The sequence below is a fragment of the Bos mutus genome, chromosome X (genome assembly GCF_027580195.1).
Source record: "Bos mutus isolate GX-2022 chromosome X, NWIPB_WYAK_1.1, whole genome shotgun sequence".
NCBI classification, from domain to species: Eukaryota; Metazoa; Chordata; class Mammalia; order Artiodactyla; family Bovidae; genus Bos; species Bos mutus.
The window spans coordinates 42,038,080-42,060,060 of record NC_091646.1 but is presented as its reverse complement, the minus strand read 5'-3'; the positions used below and the strand labels follow the sequence as shown (position 1 = coordinate 42,060,060).

Below are 21,981 nucleotides of genomic sequence, written 5' to 3'. Positions count from 1 at the left end.
ACAATTATCTTAATTTCAGATGTTTGCCATTGGTTATAAATGGAGTGGATAAGGGCATCATAGATCGGTCAGTTTAATTCATTCACTCATTTATTATATATTTATTGGGTACCTACTATGTGCATGTTGATATCTAATTGATTTTTAATAGCTGCATCATAGTTCATAGGCAAGATATAAACTTGGCTTATTCAACCATTTTTCAGATGTATATTCATTTTTTTTCCTAGTTTTTTTTTAAATAGTCACAGTATTTTAAAAAAATCCTTGTAAACATATCCTTCCATTCATGACATACAAGATAGGAATGATCTCTATCAGTACTATTGTTCAACATTGTTTTGGAGGTTCTAGCTGATGCCATAGGAGAAGGCAATGGCACCCCACTCCAGTACTCTTGCCTGGAAAATCCCGTGGATGGAGGAGCCTGGTAGGCTGTAGTCCATGGGGTTGCTAAGAGTCGGACATGACTGAGCAACTTCACTTTCACTTTTCACTCTCATGCATTGGAGAAGGAAATGGCAACCCACTCCAGTGTTCTTGCCTGGAGAATCCCGGGGACGGAGGAGCCTGGTAGGCTGCAGTCCGTGGGGTCGCACAGAGTCGGACATAACTGAAGTGACTTAGCAGCAGCAGCAGCTGACGCTGTAAGAAAATTAAATGAATTATATAAATATTGGAAAAGAAGAGACAAAATAATCTTATTTTTCAGATTTTGTAACAGTATACCAAGAAAACCCAAGAGACTAAACATAAAAAATAGAATCAGTGAGATCATTTGATAAGGTAGCTTAATAAAAACATACAAAATATTTAATGATTTTTATTTTTGTCAGTAATAATTAGACATGTAAAGGAAAAAATGAAATTGTCCCATTTATAACAATAAAAAAATCTATGAAGCATTTTGGAATACCTTTAACAATTATGGGAGGAAACCTATATAAAACTATAATTTTGTTAAAGGACATAAAATATTGTCTAAATCAATGGAAAGGCAGAGCATGTTTCTGCATTGGAAGATCTCAAAAAAAAGATCAGTTATTCCCAATATCATATAAATAATGAATCCCATTTGCTAAAATATGAATTTTTTAAAAATTAGACAACATAAACATTATAAAATTCATATGTATGTATGAATGTATCAGCTTTGCAAATGAAATTTCAGAAAAAAATCATTAATGAGAGAGGACTTATTCTAACTGATATTGAAATTACTACAAAACAATATCAATTAAAATAATACGTTTAAAAATGATAAATAGATCAGTTGAATAGAGAATCCAGAAAATAAATTATGTATATATGAAAATTTAGTGTATAATAACATTTCATTACATGAGTGTGGAGGAGGAATAATAGCTCATTACAAATATATGTGTGTTCTCAGTTGCTTCAGACTCTTTGTGACCCTATGGACTGTAGCCCACCAGGCTCCTCTGTCCATCAGATTCTCCAGGCAAGAATACTGGAATAGGTTGCCATGCCCTCCTCCAGGGGATCTTCCTGACCCAGGGATCAAACCCATGTCCCTTATCTCTCCTACATTGGCAGGCGAGTTATTTACCACTAGCGCCATCTTTACCACTTATCTTGCTATACATTCTGATAATTTTCCTTTTTTCTTGATGCTAAGTTGGATAATACAAAGTTTTATTTTTTATTTTAATTTTATCTTGTAGTTCAGTATAGTTGATTTATAAAGTTGTGTTAGTTTCAAGTGTACAGCAAAGTGGTTTGGTTATACATATACATATCCATTCTTTTTTCATGATACCTATCAATTCATTTTCAAATTCTTTTTCCATATAAGTTGTTGCAGAATGTTAAGTAGAGTTCACTATGCTACACAGTAGGTCACTGTTGATTATCCATTTTATATATAATGATGTGTGTATGTTAATCCCAAATTCCTAATTAATGCCTCATCCTACTTTCCCTTTTCGTAATCATGAGTTTGTTTTCATAGCCTGTGAGTCTATTTCTATTTTCTAAATATGTTCATTTAAGTTTCCCCTGAAAAATCAGCTGATAACCTTATGGGCATTTCCTTGTATGTTATTTGTTGCTTTTTCTTTGTTGCCTTTAATATTTTCTCTCTAAGTTTAGTCAGTTTGATTAATATGTGTCTCGGCATGTTCTTCCTTGGATTTGTCCTATATGAGACTGTCTGTTTTTCCTGGACTTGAGTGTTTCCTTAGCCATATTAGGGATGCTTTTGGCTTCTACCTCTTCAAACATTTTCTCAGACCCTCTCTTCTCCTTCTGGGACCCCTATAATGCTCATGTTGCTGTGTTTGATGGTGTTCCATGAGTCTCTTAGACTCTCCTCTTGTATTTTCACTCCTGTTTTCTTTATTCCATTTCATGGCAGTGATTTTCACCAATCTGTCTTCCAGTTCACTTATTTGTTCTTCTGCTTCATTTATTCTTCTATTGATTCCTTCTAGTTTATTTTTCATTTCAGTTATTGTATTGTTCATATCTGTTTATTTGTTCTTTAAGTCTTCTACTTCTTTGTTAAACATGGCTTGTATCTTGGTTTGTGCCTTCATTCTTTTTCCAAGATCTCTATTCTGAATTCCTTTTCAGGCCGATAGCATATCTCCACTTCTCTTAGTTATTCTTCTGTGTGTGTGTGTGTGTGTGTGTGTGTGTGTGTGTGCAATCTTCCTGGTGCGAATGACTGGTGCCTGCTCGCTGGTGGATGGAGTTAGGTCTTGTCCCTGGTGGGCAGGGCTGTGTCAAGAGACATGTCCAGAGGTGGCTGTGAGCTCATGATGACTTTAAGCAACCTGTCTGTTAATAGATGTGGCTCTGTTCCTACCCTGTTGGTTGTTTGGCCTGAGACATCCCAGCATTGGAACCTGCAGGCTGCTTGAATGGGGCCAGATCTTGGTGCCAAAAGGGTGACCTCTGGGAGAGCTCATACTGATGAACATTCCCTGGGGCCTCTGCACCAGTGTCATTGTCCCTGCAGTAGGTCACAGCTGACCCCTGCTACCCCAGTGAAGTGAAGTCTCTCAGTCGTGTCCAACTCTTTGTGACCCCATGGACTGTAGCCTACCAGGCTCCTCCGTCCATGGGATTTTCCAGGCAAGAGTGCTGGAGTGGATTGCCATTTCCTTCTCCAGGGGATCTTCCCGACCCAGGAATCGAAGCCGGGTCTCCTGCATTGCAGGCAGACGCTTTACTGTCTGAGCCACCAGGGAAGCTACCCCGGGAGACCTTCTAAAACACACCGGTAGGTCTGGCTCAGGCTCCTATGAAATCACTGCTTTGCCCTGGTTCCCCATGCATGTAAAACCTTGTGTGCACCCTCCAATAATGGAGTATCTGTTTCCCTCAGTCCTATAGAGCTCCTGTACTCAGGTCCCACTGGCCTTCCAAGCCAAATGCTCTGGGGTCTCTTTCTCCTGACACCAGACCCCTAGACTGGGGAAACTGACATTGGGCTCAGAACTTTCACTCCTGTGAGTGATCCTCTGCCATATAATTATTTTCTAGTTTGGTCACCCACTTGGCAGTTATGGGATTTGATTATATCACAGAAGTTTCCCTCCTATCATCTCATTGTGGCTTATTTGTCTTTGGATGTATTAATAGAATATGCTTTTTGATAAGTTCTAGTCTTTTTTGTCAATGGTTGTTCAGCAGTAAGTTGTGATTTTGTTGTTTTGTGAGAGGCAGTGAACTCAAGTCTTTTTACTCCATCATCTTGTCTCCCAGAAAATCCTGACAATTTTCTTAAAGAGGGAGAAAGGTGGACTTTGCAGACCTCAAAATACCACAGCCCAATTGACCAACACATTTTTTGCTAAAAAAATCGTTTAGCAAAATTCTTGGGGATTTTGAATTCCTTTTAAAAATGTAATATGAATATATGCCTTATTTTGTAACCAGAAAATTACATTGCATCCTTAAAATCTTAATCTATTTTACTAGAATTTTCAAAGATACTTTTATCCAGAAAGAATAAGCTAGGAATACCAGGAAGGCTTCAGTTTTGTGTCCCCTAAAACCACAGGAAGTGACACAAGGTTTAAGACCCATTCATCCTTGTTTTTATTTTTAGGTATGGTATTAGTCATGGGAAAATGGTTATTTACTATTTGCAAATTATAAAAAATATGGATTGTTGTTGAGGAATGGGTATTTGATATATGCAAAAAGCATCAATATTTGAGTCTGGAGACCTGGATTCTGGTCATTATTATACCATTAATGTGGATGAGTAATTGGATGCCCTTAGGCCTCTATTTCCACCCATATAAACTAGATTTAATAATGTCTGCCATATATCTCTGGAGAAGGCAATGGCAACCCACTGTAGTACTCTTGCCTGGAAAATTCCACGGGTGGAGGAGCCTGGTAGGGTGCAGTCCATGGGGTCGCTAGGAGTCAGACATGACTGAGCGACTTCACTTTCACTTTTCACTTTCCTGCATTGGAAAAGGAAATGGCAACCCACTCCAGTGTTCTTGCCTGGAGAATCCCAGGGACGGGGAAGCCTGGTGGGCTGCCGTTTATGGGGTCGCACAGAGTCGGACACGACTGAAGCGACTTAGCAGCAGCAGCAGCCATATATCTCAGACATATTTTAAAAATCTAATGGCCAAGATCCTTATTTGATATTTTGCTGCTATTATAGAAAGGGAAATGTTACATAGGATGGTGGAAATAAAGTTACCCAGGACATCTCAAACTCTAATTGGGAATTTAAGATTGAGGGTTTTTTAAAAGTCACATTATTCTGTATAACCTACAACGTAAATTATATCCTTTTACTTGTGCAATTTGATGTGTTTTGATGAATATATATGCCATAAACAAGATAGAGGGCATTTCTAGCATTCCAGTTTTATCCATGTCCTTTAGTATTCGATACTTTCCTCCCAGCCCCAGTCTTCACTAAAAAGATATGTTTTCTCTTCCAACGGTTTTGTATTTTTCCAGATTGTCATATAAATGGAATAATATGATATGTAGCCTTCTGTGCCTGTCTTCATTCACTTAGTATAATAGATTTGAGATTACTCTGTGTTGTGGTATATATCAATAGTTCATTCCTTTTATTGCTGAGCAAGAGTCCAATATTCTGTTGTAGAGATGTACCACTGTTTAACCATTCATGCATTGATGACCATTTGCTTCTGTATTTTGGTGATTAGGAGTAAAGGTTTTAAAGGTTGAGTTTTGACTGTACAATGTCTGGATTTATCAAAATGATATGTTTTTGTCAACTTTTATAATTTTTGACCTGTTTTTCTCTAATTTAACAGGAGTTTGCTCTTGATCTTTCCTAAACTGTTATAAGAATCCAGGCTTAAAGGGGTCTTCCTATATATCCTTAATGACATTAATAACATTCAAGAGATAAAAACAGATCAAAGTTATTTAAAGCTGTTTAAGCAATGTATCTTAAATAATCTGACTACCTTCTATATATCCATTAGAAGATCTTTTAGAAATGCACATTCCATCATAGTATGCCACTACTAAAAGCACTCCAATGACACTATAAACACTAAAAAGTTAGTAGTTTTTTTGTTGTTGTTGAGTATTTACAGAGCCTTACAATCTGTCACACATGTTTATTCATTAGCTAATTCAGTTCTTAGAACAGCTTTATGTGATAGGTTATACAGTGATGGAGCTAGAATTTGAAACTTGACAATGTGCAAATATCTTAAAATGGAATTTAAGTATCTGAGCTTAGACTACTCAGTGCCATTCTCAAGAGATCAAAGCTATTCATATTTTTTGCCATTCCATGCTTTTTCACATCTGAGTGCTTCTACATACATTATCCCCTCTATCCAGTATGTCCTGCTTGCCTGCCTTTTATATGTTGTTCAAAACTCAGCTCATGTGCTTATAGTAGGCTACCTGCACACCAAACCTCTCTGTTCATGCCCAGTCTGGTGTAATCTTGGATAATTCAGCAGTAGAATGTTTTCAAATAATTCTTCTGTTCCTTTCTCCCTTTCTTCTCCTTTTGGTATTACCATTACTTTTATGTTGCATCTTATGCTATCATCTTCCTTCCTGTAATATAGGAAAGATAGAGAAGACTGGAGCTGACTATTTCTTCCCCCACTTTAAAGGCTAGAGGAGACTGTATTCCAGGTCTTTCCTGGGCAGACTCTTTGGGTATATTTCAAAATGTTTTACTTTCCCCATCCTTTGTCAGAAGCAAGATTTTTCTCTGATCTTCACGCTGAGAACCTGATGGGGCTCCTGGGGGTGAAACTTACCAAAGTGTGGGTCACCCTCCAAGATTGGGTGCCCATGGATTTTTATTTCTTAAGCTAGTTCACATTTAGTCTACATAAATTAGTCAATTATTCTTTAAGTGTTCCTACCTGTTGCTGGCTCTTGAAGCTACATCTGCTCCCAGTGAACTGCTATTCTTTGTATCCACATGTCTCTTCAGTTTCTGGGACAGTGGCTTTTACTGTGACCTCAGTTACCTGATGGAAATAAAAGAAGTTATTGAGTTTCAGGTTGTTCGGCAATTTTCTTGTTGTTAGGATAGTAGCAACAACTTCCAAGTCCTTTGTATGTCAGATAAGAAACAGTAAATCAACTCTTTCTTTGGAATGACCACTTTGGATTATCTTTTGAAAGGTCTCCAGACTCCTATAGAAATATGAATGACACTAACTCCTAATACTTATTAACATATCCAGATAGATGTGTATGTAATCTGAAAGCTGGATGCTGAGGGTAATAACAATAATAGAATAATTTGCTATTGTTCAGTCACTAAGTTGTGTCTGACTCTTTGTGACTCCCACCCCACCCCCTCCATGGACTGCAGCACGCCAGGCTTCTCTGTCCTTCAGTATCTCCCAGAGTATGCTCAAATTCATCTCCACTGAGTCAGCGATGATATCTAACCATCTCGTCCTCTGTTGTTCCCCCCTGCTCCTGCCTTCAATCTTTCCCAACATCAGGGTCTTTTCCAGTAAGTCAGCTCTTCATATCAGGTAGCCTAAGTATTGGAATTTCAGCTTCAGCATCAGGCCTTCAAATGAATGTTCAGGACTGATTTCCTTTAGGATTGGCTGGTTGGATCTCCTTGCAGTCCAAGGGACTCTCTCTTCAGCACCATAGTTCAAAATCATCAATTTCTTGGCACTCAGCCTTCTTTATGGCTAATATTTATTGTGTGGTTTTTAACATGTGATTTAACATGCTCTGTGTTAGAGAATTTATATGCATTGCTTCATTTAATTCCAATAATTACCCCTATTTAGTATAATATTATTCGGAGACACTCCAGTACTTTTGCCTGGAAAATCCCATGGATGGAGGAGCCTGGTGGGCTACAGTCCATGGGGTTGCTAAGAGTCAGACATGACTGAGCGACTTCACTTTCACTTTTCACTTTCATGCATTGGAGAAGGAAATGGCAACCCACTCCAGTGTTCTTGCCTTGAGAATCCCAGGGATGGGGGAGCCTGGTGGGCTGCCATCTATGGGGTCGCACAGAGTCAGACACGACTGAAGTGACTTAGCAGTAAATATTATTATTATCACCAACTTTTTAAAATATAAATTTATTTATTTTAATTGGAGGCTAATTGCTTTACAATATTGTATTGGTTTTGCCATATATCACCAACTTTTTAAAAAATAGATGAAACACCTGAGACTTAGATTGGTTAAGTAGCATGCTCAAGAACATATAACTTGAGATTACATCCCAAGTATTTGAATATGGAATTTATACTGAACCACTGTGGAGGTACCAACTTTACCATTAGGACTGTGAAGATAGAGAAATAGAGCTTTTGAGGGGGAAAGCTCAAAAGCTTTCTTTTGAGAAACAGAGCTAGGGAGGGGAAAGACTCCCTGCAGTGGGTTATCCTAGGCATTTGGAGTGCAAGTGCAAAATTGATACCCAATTCACCATTGTGTTCCTACCTCTTCAATCTTTAATGTGTAAAGAAAGTTCTGGTTTCCTTCAAATTGTTAGGCAGAAGCCTAGGTGGCTCTGTGGAATATTCCAATCTCCAGAGGAAAGGAGAGAAGTTGGGTCTGAGGGAATGGGTGCTAGGTATTTGAAGAGCACCAGTGTTTATGTGATTGCCTTATGGTTGCACAGATGCTTTGTGTCTGTACTTCAGAATCAGAATAAATATTTAAATGACTCTTCCTGGTATTCTTACTATGAGAAATGAGTCCTGTGCTCTAAAAAGAACTGAAGTAACCATGCCTAACAAATGAAGCTGATGGAAATACACCTGTGGGTGTGATGATGCTCTCTCAGAAACAGACTGTGAATGTAGTGGGGAATATTTCAGTATGGGAACTCCAAGATCCAAATGTGACTGGCAACTTCAAGGGGCTTGGTCCATGGATGTTTCTTTTGAATTTCATAGGCTCCCAATATAGCAACTGTTGGCAAGTGACATATGCCATTTGGGAAGGCTAGGAGGAATGGAAGGAAGCTGGGATTTATATTTTTTTCCCTTTTTTAAAACTTTATTTATTTTTAAAATGATTGATGATTGCTTTATAATATTTGTTTGATTTCTGTCATATATCAATTATTTATTTACTTGGCTGTGTCAGGTCTTCATTGCAGCATGCAGGATCTTCATTGTGCAGGGTCTTTTGTTGTGGTGTACGGACTCTGGTTGTGGTACAAGGGCTCAGTAGCCGTGGTGCATGGGCTTAGTTGCTCTGTGGCATGTGGGATCTTAGTTCCCCAACCAGGGACTGTATTCCTGTCCCCTTCGTTGCAAGGCAGGTTCTTAACCACTGTACCACCAGGGAAGTGCCAGAAAGCTTCACTTTGAAGGTTGATGTTGACTGAGCAAGGATGTCCTATAGCAAACTGTTCTATGAAGGGGCAACTGGGCCACAAACTGAAGCTGTTTATTAAGCTTAGGGACCTCCAGCCAAACAATGAAAGCTTCCAGTTGATGAAGTTCAATTTGATGATCTCAAAGGCATTAAATAATAGAGGAATTACACACTGAAAACAATATCAGGGGTCTGTTCACATTCCAAACTCTGGTTCTTTGTCCTTGCCTCAGATAAACAACCATCTTGAGACTTGATCTATATGCTGCCCACACTTTGTCTCCCACCAGGTTGTCAGAATAAAACTAAACAGGTCTGGGGGGGAGTGAAGTATGATAATGTTGTCTGTCCAATAGGAAAGAGATGATGGGGATATTAGGGGCAAGACAAAAGCAGCGACAGCAGTAAGCTAGCAGCCAGTCGCTGGGAAGAGATGCTACAAAGAATGGAGTAAAAAACCTGAAGGACTTCTGAAGTTTGATATAGGCATCTACACCTGGGTAGGAGCCAATGAGATAACTTTGTGAAGGATGGCTTGGTCAGTGTAGGATACCATCTATAAGGCTCTTCTGAACAAAATACAGTTTCTCTACCTACTTGCTAGGATTAGTTTTAGAGTGGCCTGTTAGGAGCTATACATTGTCAGTGGGTGAAAGTGTTATGTTGCTGAGGAATGGTTAATCAATAGTGAAGATTTGTTTTTACTTGATTAGTCCATTAGCGCCAGTTTTCACGAAGCAGAGCCAGAGGTTTAGAGGAGATATAATCCAGGATTGCAAATCTTTAGGGATGGAAAGCGTTCTTTGTGCTGGATGACCACTAAGTATAGTGTCACCTGACAAGAGTGTAATGAATAAACTCTAAGCCTCTTGATTCTGGCTGCTCATATGGTAGTGTATAGTATCCCCACATAGTAAAAAACTGAGACCTACAGAAGTTAAGCAAATTTTTCAATCTCAGAACTTGGGTGAACCCTAGATTTTAAGCTAGAGCCATCTTGCTCTGAATCCACTTTGCCTTTTCATGTATACTACATTGTCCCAGAACGCTGGAGACTTGAAGATAACATTTCCCTATGCCACGGTTTTTTTTTAAAAACTCTATTGGGTACAAAGAATCCTTTACAAGGCTAGATGACAATTTGAAAAGTATTTGGGACTATCTGTGTCTCTCCCAAAGAACATGTGAAGATTCCACGCTATTCATCAGGAGTTATTTTGTAATTCCTGTACACTCTTTAAATATTAATTCGTGGGGGAAAAACAAAGCAGTATGCAGAGAAAATGAAAATAGAGCTAATTGCACATGGACTCTCCCCAAAAAATGACATTAGAAAATGAAGCCATTTGTCTTTGAATGAAATGAATGTGTGAACTCATTTGCCTGCCCCTATTACTGCTATGTGAAAGTGAAGCGGCTCCATTTTCATTTCCCTTTCCTATCAAAGTTCCCAGAGGGACAATATTTTTGTTTAATGACCTTCAGAATGATTCTTTAGAAATCTGAGGCTATCAGAGTTGGAAGCAATGCGAAAATAATTGTGGATTATTACTGTATGACGGTAGTGGCAGCTGGACTCTTTTTTTTCTTTCTATTCAGTCTTTCTTCTTCATTTTCCCAGAAACCTTATATCCCAAGGTTTAACTCAGAAGCAAATCTCATATAGGTGATAAACCTCGCCAGAATGGTACATAATATAATTTCAGACAGACCCTTAAGTGTCCTTTGGAAAGACCCTAGGGAGTGAGGCAGTTTTATATCTAGACACCCGAGATACTATTACTTTTATTTACTCTCTGACAATGTGTGTGGGTAGTTGTATTGGACATGAAGCAAGTATATCTCTTAAATATTATACCTGTGAACTTAAGTGTCAGTTTTTGTGTTTTGTTGTCCAAATTGCTATCATCACAGAAAAAATTTTGTTACAGTAAAAACTAATAAATGGGTACTCACTCCCCCAAATCACTTTATGAGCATGTGTACACACTCATGCAAAAGCAGTGCTGCGAAGTGAGAGTCAGTACCAATTTTACTTTTGCATCAATATTTAGGATATATGTGCAGAGGGTAGGAGTGAGGGTGGGGAGAAGAAGAGGTAGAAGAGATATTGTATATACCAGGGGGAAAGTAGAATCTGCCTGCAACTATTATTCAGGTCATCTGCCTCATGATAAATTTTTTAATTGCCTTAACTGATTGATCCAGTATTTAAATGATAAAATACTTGACTTTCAATTCAATTTACCCCCTTACAGCTGTCCCCTACACCTTCACCAATCTTTATATAACTTTTGACCACCACTTTTGTTGAACATTTGAGATGTGTGGTAGACAAACTGGAACAATATGTAGAAAGTAGTCTAAGAAAATTATCAAAAGCCAAAGCCACTTGTTTGAATATTCTTACATACTCTGCTATTGTATCTCTGTCAGTCTATGGAAAGGTATTAGCTATTCATTTCTAGTAAATCCAATTCCAGTAGCAACACATTCTTATCAGGAGAGCAAAAGAATTGACCTCAAAAACCAAATCTTATTCTCTGGTCACAGATCACTGAACTCGGAAAGTAAGTGGGTAATTTCTCCATCACCTTACTTCATCAAAGTGTGTCCTTATTTTACCTAGCTATGTTTCTAGAGAATTCCTCAAGCTTAATTTTCTTGACCCCCTTCCCTACCCTCAATTTCCCCACAATAGATGTCTTAACTATGAGGAGAGAGATTTTTGAATGTTATTATTAGTTTTTTACTATAAGAAGTAATGAAATCACTGCCAGTGAAAGCCAATTAGAAGTTTTTAATAATGCCTAAGACTCTCTTGTTGTCTATTATGTTGCTAAGTGAACACTGTCCTCTTAGAACTCTTAGTACATATCCCTGTTATATAGAAAGAACCAGGGCACTAAATGCCATTTAGTGACTGCGCTACCTCTTTTGCATTGGCAGATCTTGTATGCTTTTCTGTTTTTGCAGTGTGTCTTTAAGGACTTTCTTCTATTAGGATCAGGCCTTTAAAGTGTTTCTTAGAATGATAGTTGTGATGTTTCAATTGGATACAAAATGATGCGTTTGTGAGGTATTCTGTTCATTGACATAACTCTAGCTATGTATTGTGAAAACTAAAGAGAAGAGTATAAAAAAGTATAAGTACTAAACTGAGACTACTAAGACTTAGTAATATAATTTTTTTTTTTTACTTAATTGAAAACATTTTCTCGGCAGGAATGCAAGCCAAAAATGTGGAGAAGCATCATAATACAGAAAGGAAATGCTCTTCTAATCCAGGAGGTTCAAGAAGAAGATGGGGGAAATTACACTTGTGAGCTTAAGTATGAAGGAAAACTTGTAAGAAGAACAACTGAATTGAAAGTTACAGGTAAGCATTGGTTTTACCAAATCATAGCAAATGAGATTTTTAGTATAATTCGGTACAGGAAGAAAAAGGTTCCAAACAAAGAGTAAACTTGATGTGACTTTAGCATTAGCTACAAATGAAATAGTTGTGAAGGTCACAATTAATAAGTTGTAGTGCTAAGCTCTATGTGGAATCAGTTCAGTCGCTCAGTCGTGTGTGACTCTGTGACCCCATGAACTGCAGCACGGCAGGCCACCCTGTCCATCACCAGCTCCCAAAGTTCACCCAAACCCATGTCCATTGAGTCAGTGATGCCATCCAACCATCTCATCCTCTGCTATCCCCTTCTCCTCCTGCCCTCAGTCTTTCCCAGCATCAGGGTCTTCTCAAATGAGTCAATTCTTCTCATCAGGTGGACAAAGTATTGGAGTTTCAGCTTCAACATCAGTCCTTCCAATGAACACTGAGGACTGATCTCCTTTAGGATGGACTGGGTGGATCTCCTTGCAGTCCAAGGGACACTCAAGAGTCTTCTCCAACACCACAGTTCAAAAACATCAATTCTTCAGTGCTCAGCTTTCTTTGTAGTCCAACTCTCACATCCATACATGACTACTGGAAAAACCATAGCTTTGACTAGACGGACCTTTGTTGACAAAGTTATGTCTCTGCTTTTCAATATGTTGTCTAGGTTGGTCATAACTTTCCTTCCAAGGAGTAAGCATCTTTTAATTTCATGGCTGCAATCACCATCTGCAGTGATTTTGGAGCCCAGAAAAACAAAGTCAGCCACTGTTTCCACTGTTTCCCCATCTATTTTCCATGAAGTGATGAAAGCAGATGTCATGATCTTAGTTTACTGAATGTTGAGCTTTAAGCCAACTTTTTCACTCTTCTCTTTCACTTTCATCAAGAGGCTCTTTTGTTCTTCTTCACTTTCTACCATAAGGGTGGTGTCATCTGCATATCTGAAGTATTGATATTTCTCCTGGCAATCTTGATTCCAGCTTGTGCTTTGTCCAGCCCAGCGTTTCTCATGATGTACTCTGCATATAAGTTAAATAAGCAGGGTGACAATATACAGCCTTGAGGTACTCCTTTTCCTATTTTGGAACCAGTCTGTTGTTCCATGTCCAGTTCTAACTGTTGCTTCCTGACCTGCATACAGGTTTCTCAAGAGGCAGGTCAGGTGGTCTGGTATTCCCATCTCTTTCAGAATTTTCCACAGTTTATTGTGATCCACACAGTCAAAGGCTTTGGCATAGTCAGTAAAGCAGAAATAGACGTTTTTCTGGAACTCTCTTGCTTTTTTGATGCAAGATGGATGTTGGCAATTTGATCTCTGGTTCCTCTGCCTTTTCTAAAACCAGCTTGAACATCTGGAAGTTCACAGTTCACGTATTGCTGAAGCCTGGCTTGGATAATGTTAAACATTATTTTACTAGCGTGTGAGATGAGTGCAATTGTGCAGTAGTTTGAGCATTCTTTGGCATTGCCTTTCTTTGGGATTGGAATGAAAACTGACCTTTTCCAGTCCTGTGGCCACTGCTGAGTTTTCCAAATTTGTTGACATATTGAGTGCAACACTTTAACAGCAATATTTCAGGATTTGAAATAGCTCAACTGGAATTCCATCACCTCTACTTTGTTCATAGTGATGCTTCCTAAGGCCCACTTGACTTCATATTCCAGGATGTCTGGCTCTAGGTGAGTGATCACACCATCGTGATTATCTGGGTCATGAAGATCTTTTTTGTATAGTTATTCTGTGTATTCTTGCCACCTCTTCTTAATATCTCTTGCTTCTATAAGATCCCTACCATTTCTGTCCTTTATTGTGCCCATCTTTGCATGAAATTTTCCCTTGGTATCTCTCATTTTCTTGAAGAGACCTCTAGTCTTTCCCATTTTGTTGTTTTCCTCTATTTCTTTGCATTGATCGCTGAGGAATGCTTTCTTATCTCTCCTTGCTATTCTTTGGAACTCTGCATGCAAATGGGTATATCTTTTCTTTTCTCCTTTGTTTTTCACTTCTATTCTTTTCACCACCATTTGTAAGGCCTCCTCAGACCTCCATTTTGCTTTTTTGTATTTATTTTTCTTGGGGATGGTCTTGATTCCTGTTTTCTGTACAATGTCACAAACCTCCATCCATAGTTCATCAAGCACTCTATCAAATCTAGTCCCTTAAATCTATTTCTCACTTCCACTGTATAGTCATAAGGGATTTGATTTAGGTCATACTTGAATGGTCTAGTGGTTTTCTCCACTTTCTTCAATTTCTGTCTGAATTTGGCAATAAGGAGTTCATGATCTGAGCCACAGTCAGCTCCCAGTCTTGTTTTTGCTGACTGTATAGAGCTTCTCCATCTTTGGCTGCAAAGAATATAATCAGATTTTGGTGTCGACCATCCGGTGATGTCCATGTGTAGAATCTTCTCTTATGTTGTTGGAAGAGTGTCTTTGCTATGATCAGTGTGTTCTCTTGGCAGAACTCTATTAGCCTTTGCCCTGCTTCATTTTGTACTCCAAGGGCAAATTTGCCTGTTACTCCAGGTGTTTCTTGACTTCCTACTTTTGCATTCCAGTCCCCTATAATGAAAAGGAGATCTTTTTTGGGTGTTAGTTCTATGTGGAATATGGGCAATTAATTTAGGGAACATGGTACCAGCTGCTGCATATCTGTTCTCCACTTTTATGTAAGGGTCTAAACTCTTTAGGGTATCACTGATGATTACTAAGCATTTCAGGAAAGATATACTGGAACCAGTTTAGAATGTGGACTTAACCTATATGTGGAATCTCCTTGTAAGGTGAAGGCTGCCTCAGAATGTGGTGCTGTTGGGCTCTTGGAATGAAATCATCTTGAACTGAATCCAAAATATCATTTATACAGAATTGCTCATAAATAAGTGATGTTACTGTGAGGTTCTCATGATTCTTAATTGTAGCAACTCCAAATGAATAGCGTGTACATATGTGTGTGTGTGTGTGTGTGTATACATACATACACACACAATGGGCTTCCCTGGTGGCTCAAATGGTGAAGAATCCACTTGCAGTGCAGGAGACGTGGGTTTGATCCCTGGGTTGGGAAGATCCCCTAGAGGAGGACATGGCAACCCACTCCAGTATCCTTGCCTGGAGAATCCCCATGGACAGAGGAGCCTGGTGGGCTACAGTCCATGGGGTCACAAATAGTCAGACATGACTAAGTGACTAAGCACAGCACATGTATTTAATATCTGAAGTACAATTGAAGTGTAAATTAGTAATCTTCTCATAATGGAAGAAAAAGACTCAGAAAATTGTTAGCTGGTGGAGAATAATAGAAATTGATTTTCAGCAAAATGGAACAAAACCTAATACCATAAGTTAGCCCTGACAGTGGGTGTGATGGACCTTAAGAAACTGTGACAGAAATTGCACCTACAATAGTTTCTGAGCAAGTCTGGACTCATTTTCTTCTTGAGTGTCCCTTGGACTGCAAGGAGATCCAACCAGTCCATCCTAAAGGAAATCAGTCCTGAGCATTCATTGGAAGGACTGATGTTGAAGCTGAAACTCCAATACCTTGGCCATCCAATACTTGATGCAAAGAACTGACTCACTGGAAAAGACCCTGATGCTGGGAAAGATTGAAGGTGGGAGGAGAAGGGGCTGACAGAGGATGAGATGATTGGATGGCATCACCGATTCAGTGGAAATGAGTTTGAGTAAACTCCAATTGTTGATGGACAGGGAGGCCTGGTATGTAAGAATTTGCATACACATATTTTGTATTTTGGATAAAATCTGAGCCATGGTAAAATTTGACATTATCCAGAAAAGTGTTAATATTGATTGCAGTAATTAACTTACTACTAATGTACTCGAGTGTTATTCATTTAACTGTCTAATGTTGACATCAACTAGTTGATTAGTTATAGCATATTCTCATTACTGTTAGGAATACGTATTTTCTTCTACAGTATTTTTTGTTTATATCTAGCTAGCTGACTTTGGGGGGATAGTGTTAAAATCAGTCTACTAAAAATGATACTTGCTTGGTAAGTTCATTTCTATGACTCATATATTTAATTAAGTTTTTCATCCTTGAGAGTCAACTAGTTTCTTTTTCACCTTTTTTTAAATTCTGAATATTAACAAAAGTGTAAAAATATATTTTATTAATTTTTAATATATACATACTTTATAAAGTATGCATATGTAATAATCATTCTTAGTCTGAGTTTATAAAGTGCCTCCTGTGAAAGTTTGAGTTATTATTTTGATTAGCATTATATTTTGCTTCCCCCATGAGCTTTCAAAATAAGTACCATATCAGGCCAATCTCAAATAGCAAAGATCTGCTTTTGTTTAATTTCTGATTTCCTCAGTATGAACTAGACTTCTGCCTCATTCATGCAGAAGAATCTATCATAGGCAGTTTTACATCATTAATAAGGGACCTGATCATGCACAGATCCTTGCAGTACCATCACTTTAACCAGAATCACAGAATTCTTATCAAATGCTTTCAGAACACTTCCATTTGGGAGTCATTTGGCAAACTTTGTCACGTTCTAGTGTTTGGCTTATATTTTAAGTCAGACCAGAATAAAGTATACACCAAACCTCTTTTATGCTTTCATCTATTGGATTATGGTGACAATATATTTGTTTCTTTATTTGTAGATTCTGGAAAAGTTGAACTGGAGGTACTTATTTGGGGTGTCTTATAAGGTGTTAATTCACTTATGCTAAAATTTCAAAAGCGTTGAACTAGGGATTTAAAAGTTCACCTGAACTCTACCTCTCAGAATTTTTTAGACTTTAATGTGCATCAGAACCACATGGGAAAACCCAGGGGTGGTAAAATTGAGATGCCTTAAATACAGATTCCCATTAATCTCCTCCAGATACTAATATAGTACGTCAGTGAGACTGGGAATTTAACTTTCTGTCCTGGGGACTCTTTTGTATGCCTTTCAAGGATCATGCTTTGAGAAATGTTAGCTGAGGGAATGATGCTAAAGAAGTCAGTCACAGGTTTCATTCTCTTGTAAGCATGTTAGTTCATACACACATATATACACACAGACACACACATGCACACACACACACATACCCCAAAATTAATTTTTATAGGCCCCAAATTGTTTCACCTAAGCTCCTAAGAGCTGTTATTGTTGTAGCCACACATTCCGGGAAACAAACTCACTCAGAAGGACAATGCAGATAGTGGAGTGCAGTTTATTACACCAGTGGGCCCAAGGCAGAGCCTCCTCTTAGCCAAGGACCCCAACCAGTTTTTGTGAAAACCTTATATACGCTAAGTGTACGTGCTCAAAGCCACCTCCCTAAATTCTCTGAAACTAGTCTGAACAAAGGAAAAGAAAGATACAATCAAAGTTAACTTGTGATTCATATGCCTTAAGCCTAGGTAGTTAACAGTGGACAATTATCAATAGGCCTGTGGTCATACCCCAATAAGCATAATAGAATTATGATTCTATTTGGTTACACAGATACTTAGGGTATTCTTTTAGGTGAGAGTCTAGGTACGAGCCCTGGGGCTCTTCCATCTGGGGGGTCTGGTTTTCCAGTTGGTATGTCATTTCCACAGATACTGGGCATATAGCTCAAAGTCCACAGTCCAGCCCAAGATGGAGTCCTGCTTTCAAGATGGAGCCTATTCTATTTCCTCCTTCATTATGAAAATAGAGTTTTGGTCATTAAGGAAAATCTGTAAAGGGAGGGTGAGGATAAAACCTCAGCCACTGAAACAGTTATTTATTTTCTATTTAAATAAAAATGTACCTTGTATGTATTACATACTAGAAAAAAATAATTCAAACTTATCCTTGGGCCATTGTTCATACAATAAAATATCAAGTTGATGTATTTATTTACACAGTTTAAATGTTATACTTGACACAGAGAAAAAAAATGGCTTCTTGGTATGGCAGTTCAAGAGGTTTCTCTGTGAAGATTAATTTTTATTTGCTGCTGCTGCTGCTGCAATATTGTCTAATTGTATTAGTCTTCCTTTCCTTGATTAAAGAGGAATTAACAGATTGTCCTCTCATATTTCAAAATATAATGCTGGAATTATTTAAAGAGTAACTTGCTCATACTTGTTTTGAGTTTAGCAATATGCAGGCATGGGCTAGGAATTTTAATACAAAATTCATAAGATTGCTTTATTACAAAATCAGGTAGATAGAGATTTTTAAGATTGTGTATTGCAACTATGCAAGTTTTGAAAGATGAATTTCTGGCTGTTTTTTAAATTTATAAACCTGAGAAATATTTCTTCAGTGAAGCAAGTGTTCTCTTAAAGTCTATTGGTGTTCAGTTCAGTTCAGTCGCTCAGTCGTGTCCGACTCTTTGCGACCCCATGAATCGCAGCACACCAGGCCTCCCTGTCCATCACCAGCTCCCGGAGTTCACCCAGACTCATGTCCATCGAGTCAGTGATGCCATACAGCCATCTCATCCTCTGTCATCTCCTTCTTCTCCGCCCCCAATCCCTCCCAGCATCAGAGTCTTTTCCAATGAGTCAACTCTTCGCATGAGGTGGCCAAAGTACTGGAGTTACTTGCTTTAAATAGATGAGTTATAAAAAAAAAGATCCAGTTATTCAAAACTGATTAGTTAGAAGGTAATCATTGGCTTTATGAAATGATTTTTTCAATATAAAAGATTTTGTCATAAGATTTATTTAAATAATCTGCTCTCCTACTGCATTTTACTAGGATTTTGTTAAAATGCAACTTTTCTGTAATACTTTTAGTATTTAAATCATAGCAGACTTGTACGGTGTTATTATAGACATTTCTTTTTATTCTTTTGGAGGCTGCAGATGAATAGGGGGTGGTTTAACAACATATAGACATGTATATAATACCGTATTTAGGTCATTTGCCAAAGATGCCAACAACGAACAGTTTCCCACAGCATATTTCAGGTGGTTTTTGCTAAGATTTTTTTTTCCCCTTTATTCTCACATTGAATTTTGTGCGGGAGAGAAGGGAAGGTTGATTATATGAGAATGTAAAACAGGTGATAACAGAAGAAGGAGGAAAAGAGGAGTGGGAGAGGGTGAGCAAGATAATGGACTGTATGTGTGTGTTCAATCCCTCAGTTTTGTTTGACTCTTTACGACCCTATGGATTGTAGCCTGACAGACACCTCTGTCCATGGCATTCTCCGGGCAAGAATAGGAATAAGTTGCCATGCCCTCCTCCAGGGGATCTTCCCAGCCAGGGATTGAACCACATCTCTTGCATGTCCTACATTGGCAGGCGGATTCTTTACCACTAGCGCCACCTGGGGAGAATGAAATGGCAACCACTCCAGTACTCTTGCCTGGAGAATCCGGGGACAGTGGCGCTGGGTAGGCTGCCGTCTATGGGGTCGCACAGGGTCGGGCAGGACTGGAGCGACTTAGCAGCAGCAGCAGTGTTGCAGGAAGGGGGACCCCTTCCAGGGCCCGAAACTGGGCTCTTGTCTAACAATCGGAAATGAATTGTTGGAGGAGACACATGTGCTGACAAAGCAAGAGATTTTATTGGGAAAGGGCGCCCGGGTGGAGAGCAGCAGGGTAAGGGAACCCAGGAGAACTGCTCTGCCTCATGGCTTGCAGTCTCGGGTTCTATGGTGATGGGATTAGTTTCTGGGTGGTCTTTGGCCAATCATTCTAATTCAGAGTCTTTCCTGGTGGTGCACGCATCGCTCAGCCAGATGGATGCTAGCAAGAGGGATTCTGGGAAGTGGACGGACACGCTGTGTCTCCTTTAGACCCTTCCCGAACTCTTCCGGTTGGTGGTGGCTTATTAGTTCCATATTCCTTATCAGGATCTCCTGTCATAAAACAACTCATGCAAATGGTTACTATGGTGCCTGACCAGGACGACCCCATGGACTGTATAGTATGCTCTAGGCCAGAGTACTGGAATGGGCAGCCGTTCCCTTCTCCAGGGGATCTTCCCAACCCAGGGATTGAACCCAGGTCTCCCACATTGCAGGCGGACTCTTTACCTGCTGAGCCACAAGGGAAGCCCTATGGGCTAAGGTTTCCTATTATAATAAAGGAGAATGTCTGCCTTGAGAAGGTCAAAGACAGTCATAAATTACAGGAGCTCCCAAAATGAACCCAAGCAGGAAGCCAACACTAATTAACTGTATTTAGAATATAATTCACCCTTCACCTGACAAATCATTCACAAATACATTATTTTATGTAGCGTTTTAGAAATGCATATTGACTATTTAGGATAAACATTAACCTGTTCTCTGGGGAAATATGCAAATAATGCCTCTACTCCTGATTCTTTTAAACAGCTTTAGAGTTCCTGATTTAAGACTCTTTAGTTATTAGGGATAAGAGATTTCTTAACCCATTGGTGTCTGATTGTCATGGTTGGAAAGAGAGGTTTATTCTATGAATAGGTTACAAAGATTTGCTGCTAGATTACTATAAGCAATAGCAGCAAATCAATCTGGATATACAAAGCTTGGTTAAATTGCAAAGTGGAAGTCTTTGGTGAAGATTTTCAAATCCATGGCTTCAGTAAATGCTTTTAATTTCACTTTGCAAAGTTAAAACCAACTGTAGTACATTGTTACAGATGTCAGTTAGACTGCATAGCCTGTTAGAATAATCTTCCTTTGGTGTGGAGAATGGCATCTATTTACACATAGAGGAAGTAGTTTTGCATCAGATTTGAAAACAGACTTTTCCTGAACTCTGGCTCGTTTATGCTTCCATTGTTAATCCTGAGCCACTGGGGTGAGAATGGTTTTAGGACAAACAGTAGAGTTTAGAGATTTGGTGGAGAGTTGGGGGAATTTAAAAAGTGGAGATTCTGACTGAGTGATAATAATACAACAAGAGAAATGATTTCTGAGCCAACAACTAAGTAATCAGATTAGGGGCCCCCAGAGAGCTAATGTCTATTGACAGCTCACCATGTAGCAGACATTGTGCTTAGTATATTTCATTCATTTTCTCATTTATTCATCACAACGACCATATGAGAGTGGACATTATTATTTCCCCCATTTTATAGAAGATGAGACTAAACACAGAGAGGTGAACTTATGTCTAAAGGTCACATACTTTGTAATGGGCCAAGTACAGATATGAATCTAGGTCTTTCTAACTCTCAAATATAACTTTTCAAACATCACCAAAGAGTAACCATACAATTTCATCCATCAATATGTATTATGTACATTGAAACATATATCAAAATATTGATCACACTGTGCACCATTCTACTATGATGTCCTTTTTGGACATTAACTGTTTGGTCTTCAATAAGTCCCTCGTTTGTTGTAGCCATGTGTTCCGGGAAACAAACTCACTCAGAAGGACAATGCAGATAGTGGAGTGCAGTTTGTTACACCAGTGGGCCCAAGGCAGAGTCTCCTCTTAGCCAAGGACCCCGACCAGCTTTTGTGAAAACCTTATATACCCTAAGTGTACGTGCCCAATCCCACCTCCCCAAATTCCCTGAAACTAGTCTGAACAAAGGGAAAAGAAAGATAGAGTCAAAGTTAACTTGTGATTCATATGCTTTAAGCCTAGGTAGTTAACAGTGGACAATTATCAATAGGCCTGTGGTCATACCCCAATAAGTATAGATAGAATTTATGATTCTATTCGGTTACACAGATACTTAGGGTATTCTTTTAGGTGACAGAGAGTCCAGGTACTAGCCCTGGGACTCTTCCTTCTGGGGGCCTGGTTTTCCAGTTGGTATGTTATTTCCATTGATACTGAGCATATAGCTCAAAGTCCACAGTCCAGCCCA

The 21,981-nt window shown here is 38.8% G+C and overlaps 1 protein-coding gene across 1 annotated transcript in view; it reads left to right on the top strand.

Moving 5' to 3' along the window:
* The window catches only part of IL1RAPL2 (interleukin 1 receptor accessory protein like 2), a 560,200-nt gene that overhangs the window by 46,845 nt on the left and 491,374 nt on the right, over nucleotides 1-21,981 (top strand). Inside the window, exon 4 of the mRNA XM_070366574.1 lies at nucleotides 12,046-12,199. Coding sequence (XP_070222675.1) covers nucleotides 12,046-12,199 — 154 coding nt within the window. The remainder of the gene's footprint in view (nucleotides 1-12,045; nucleotides 12,200-21,981) is intronic.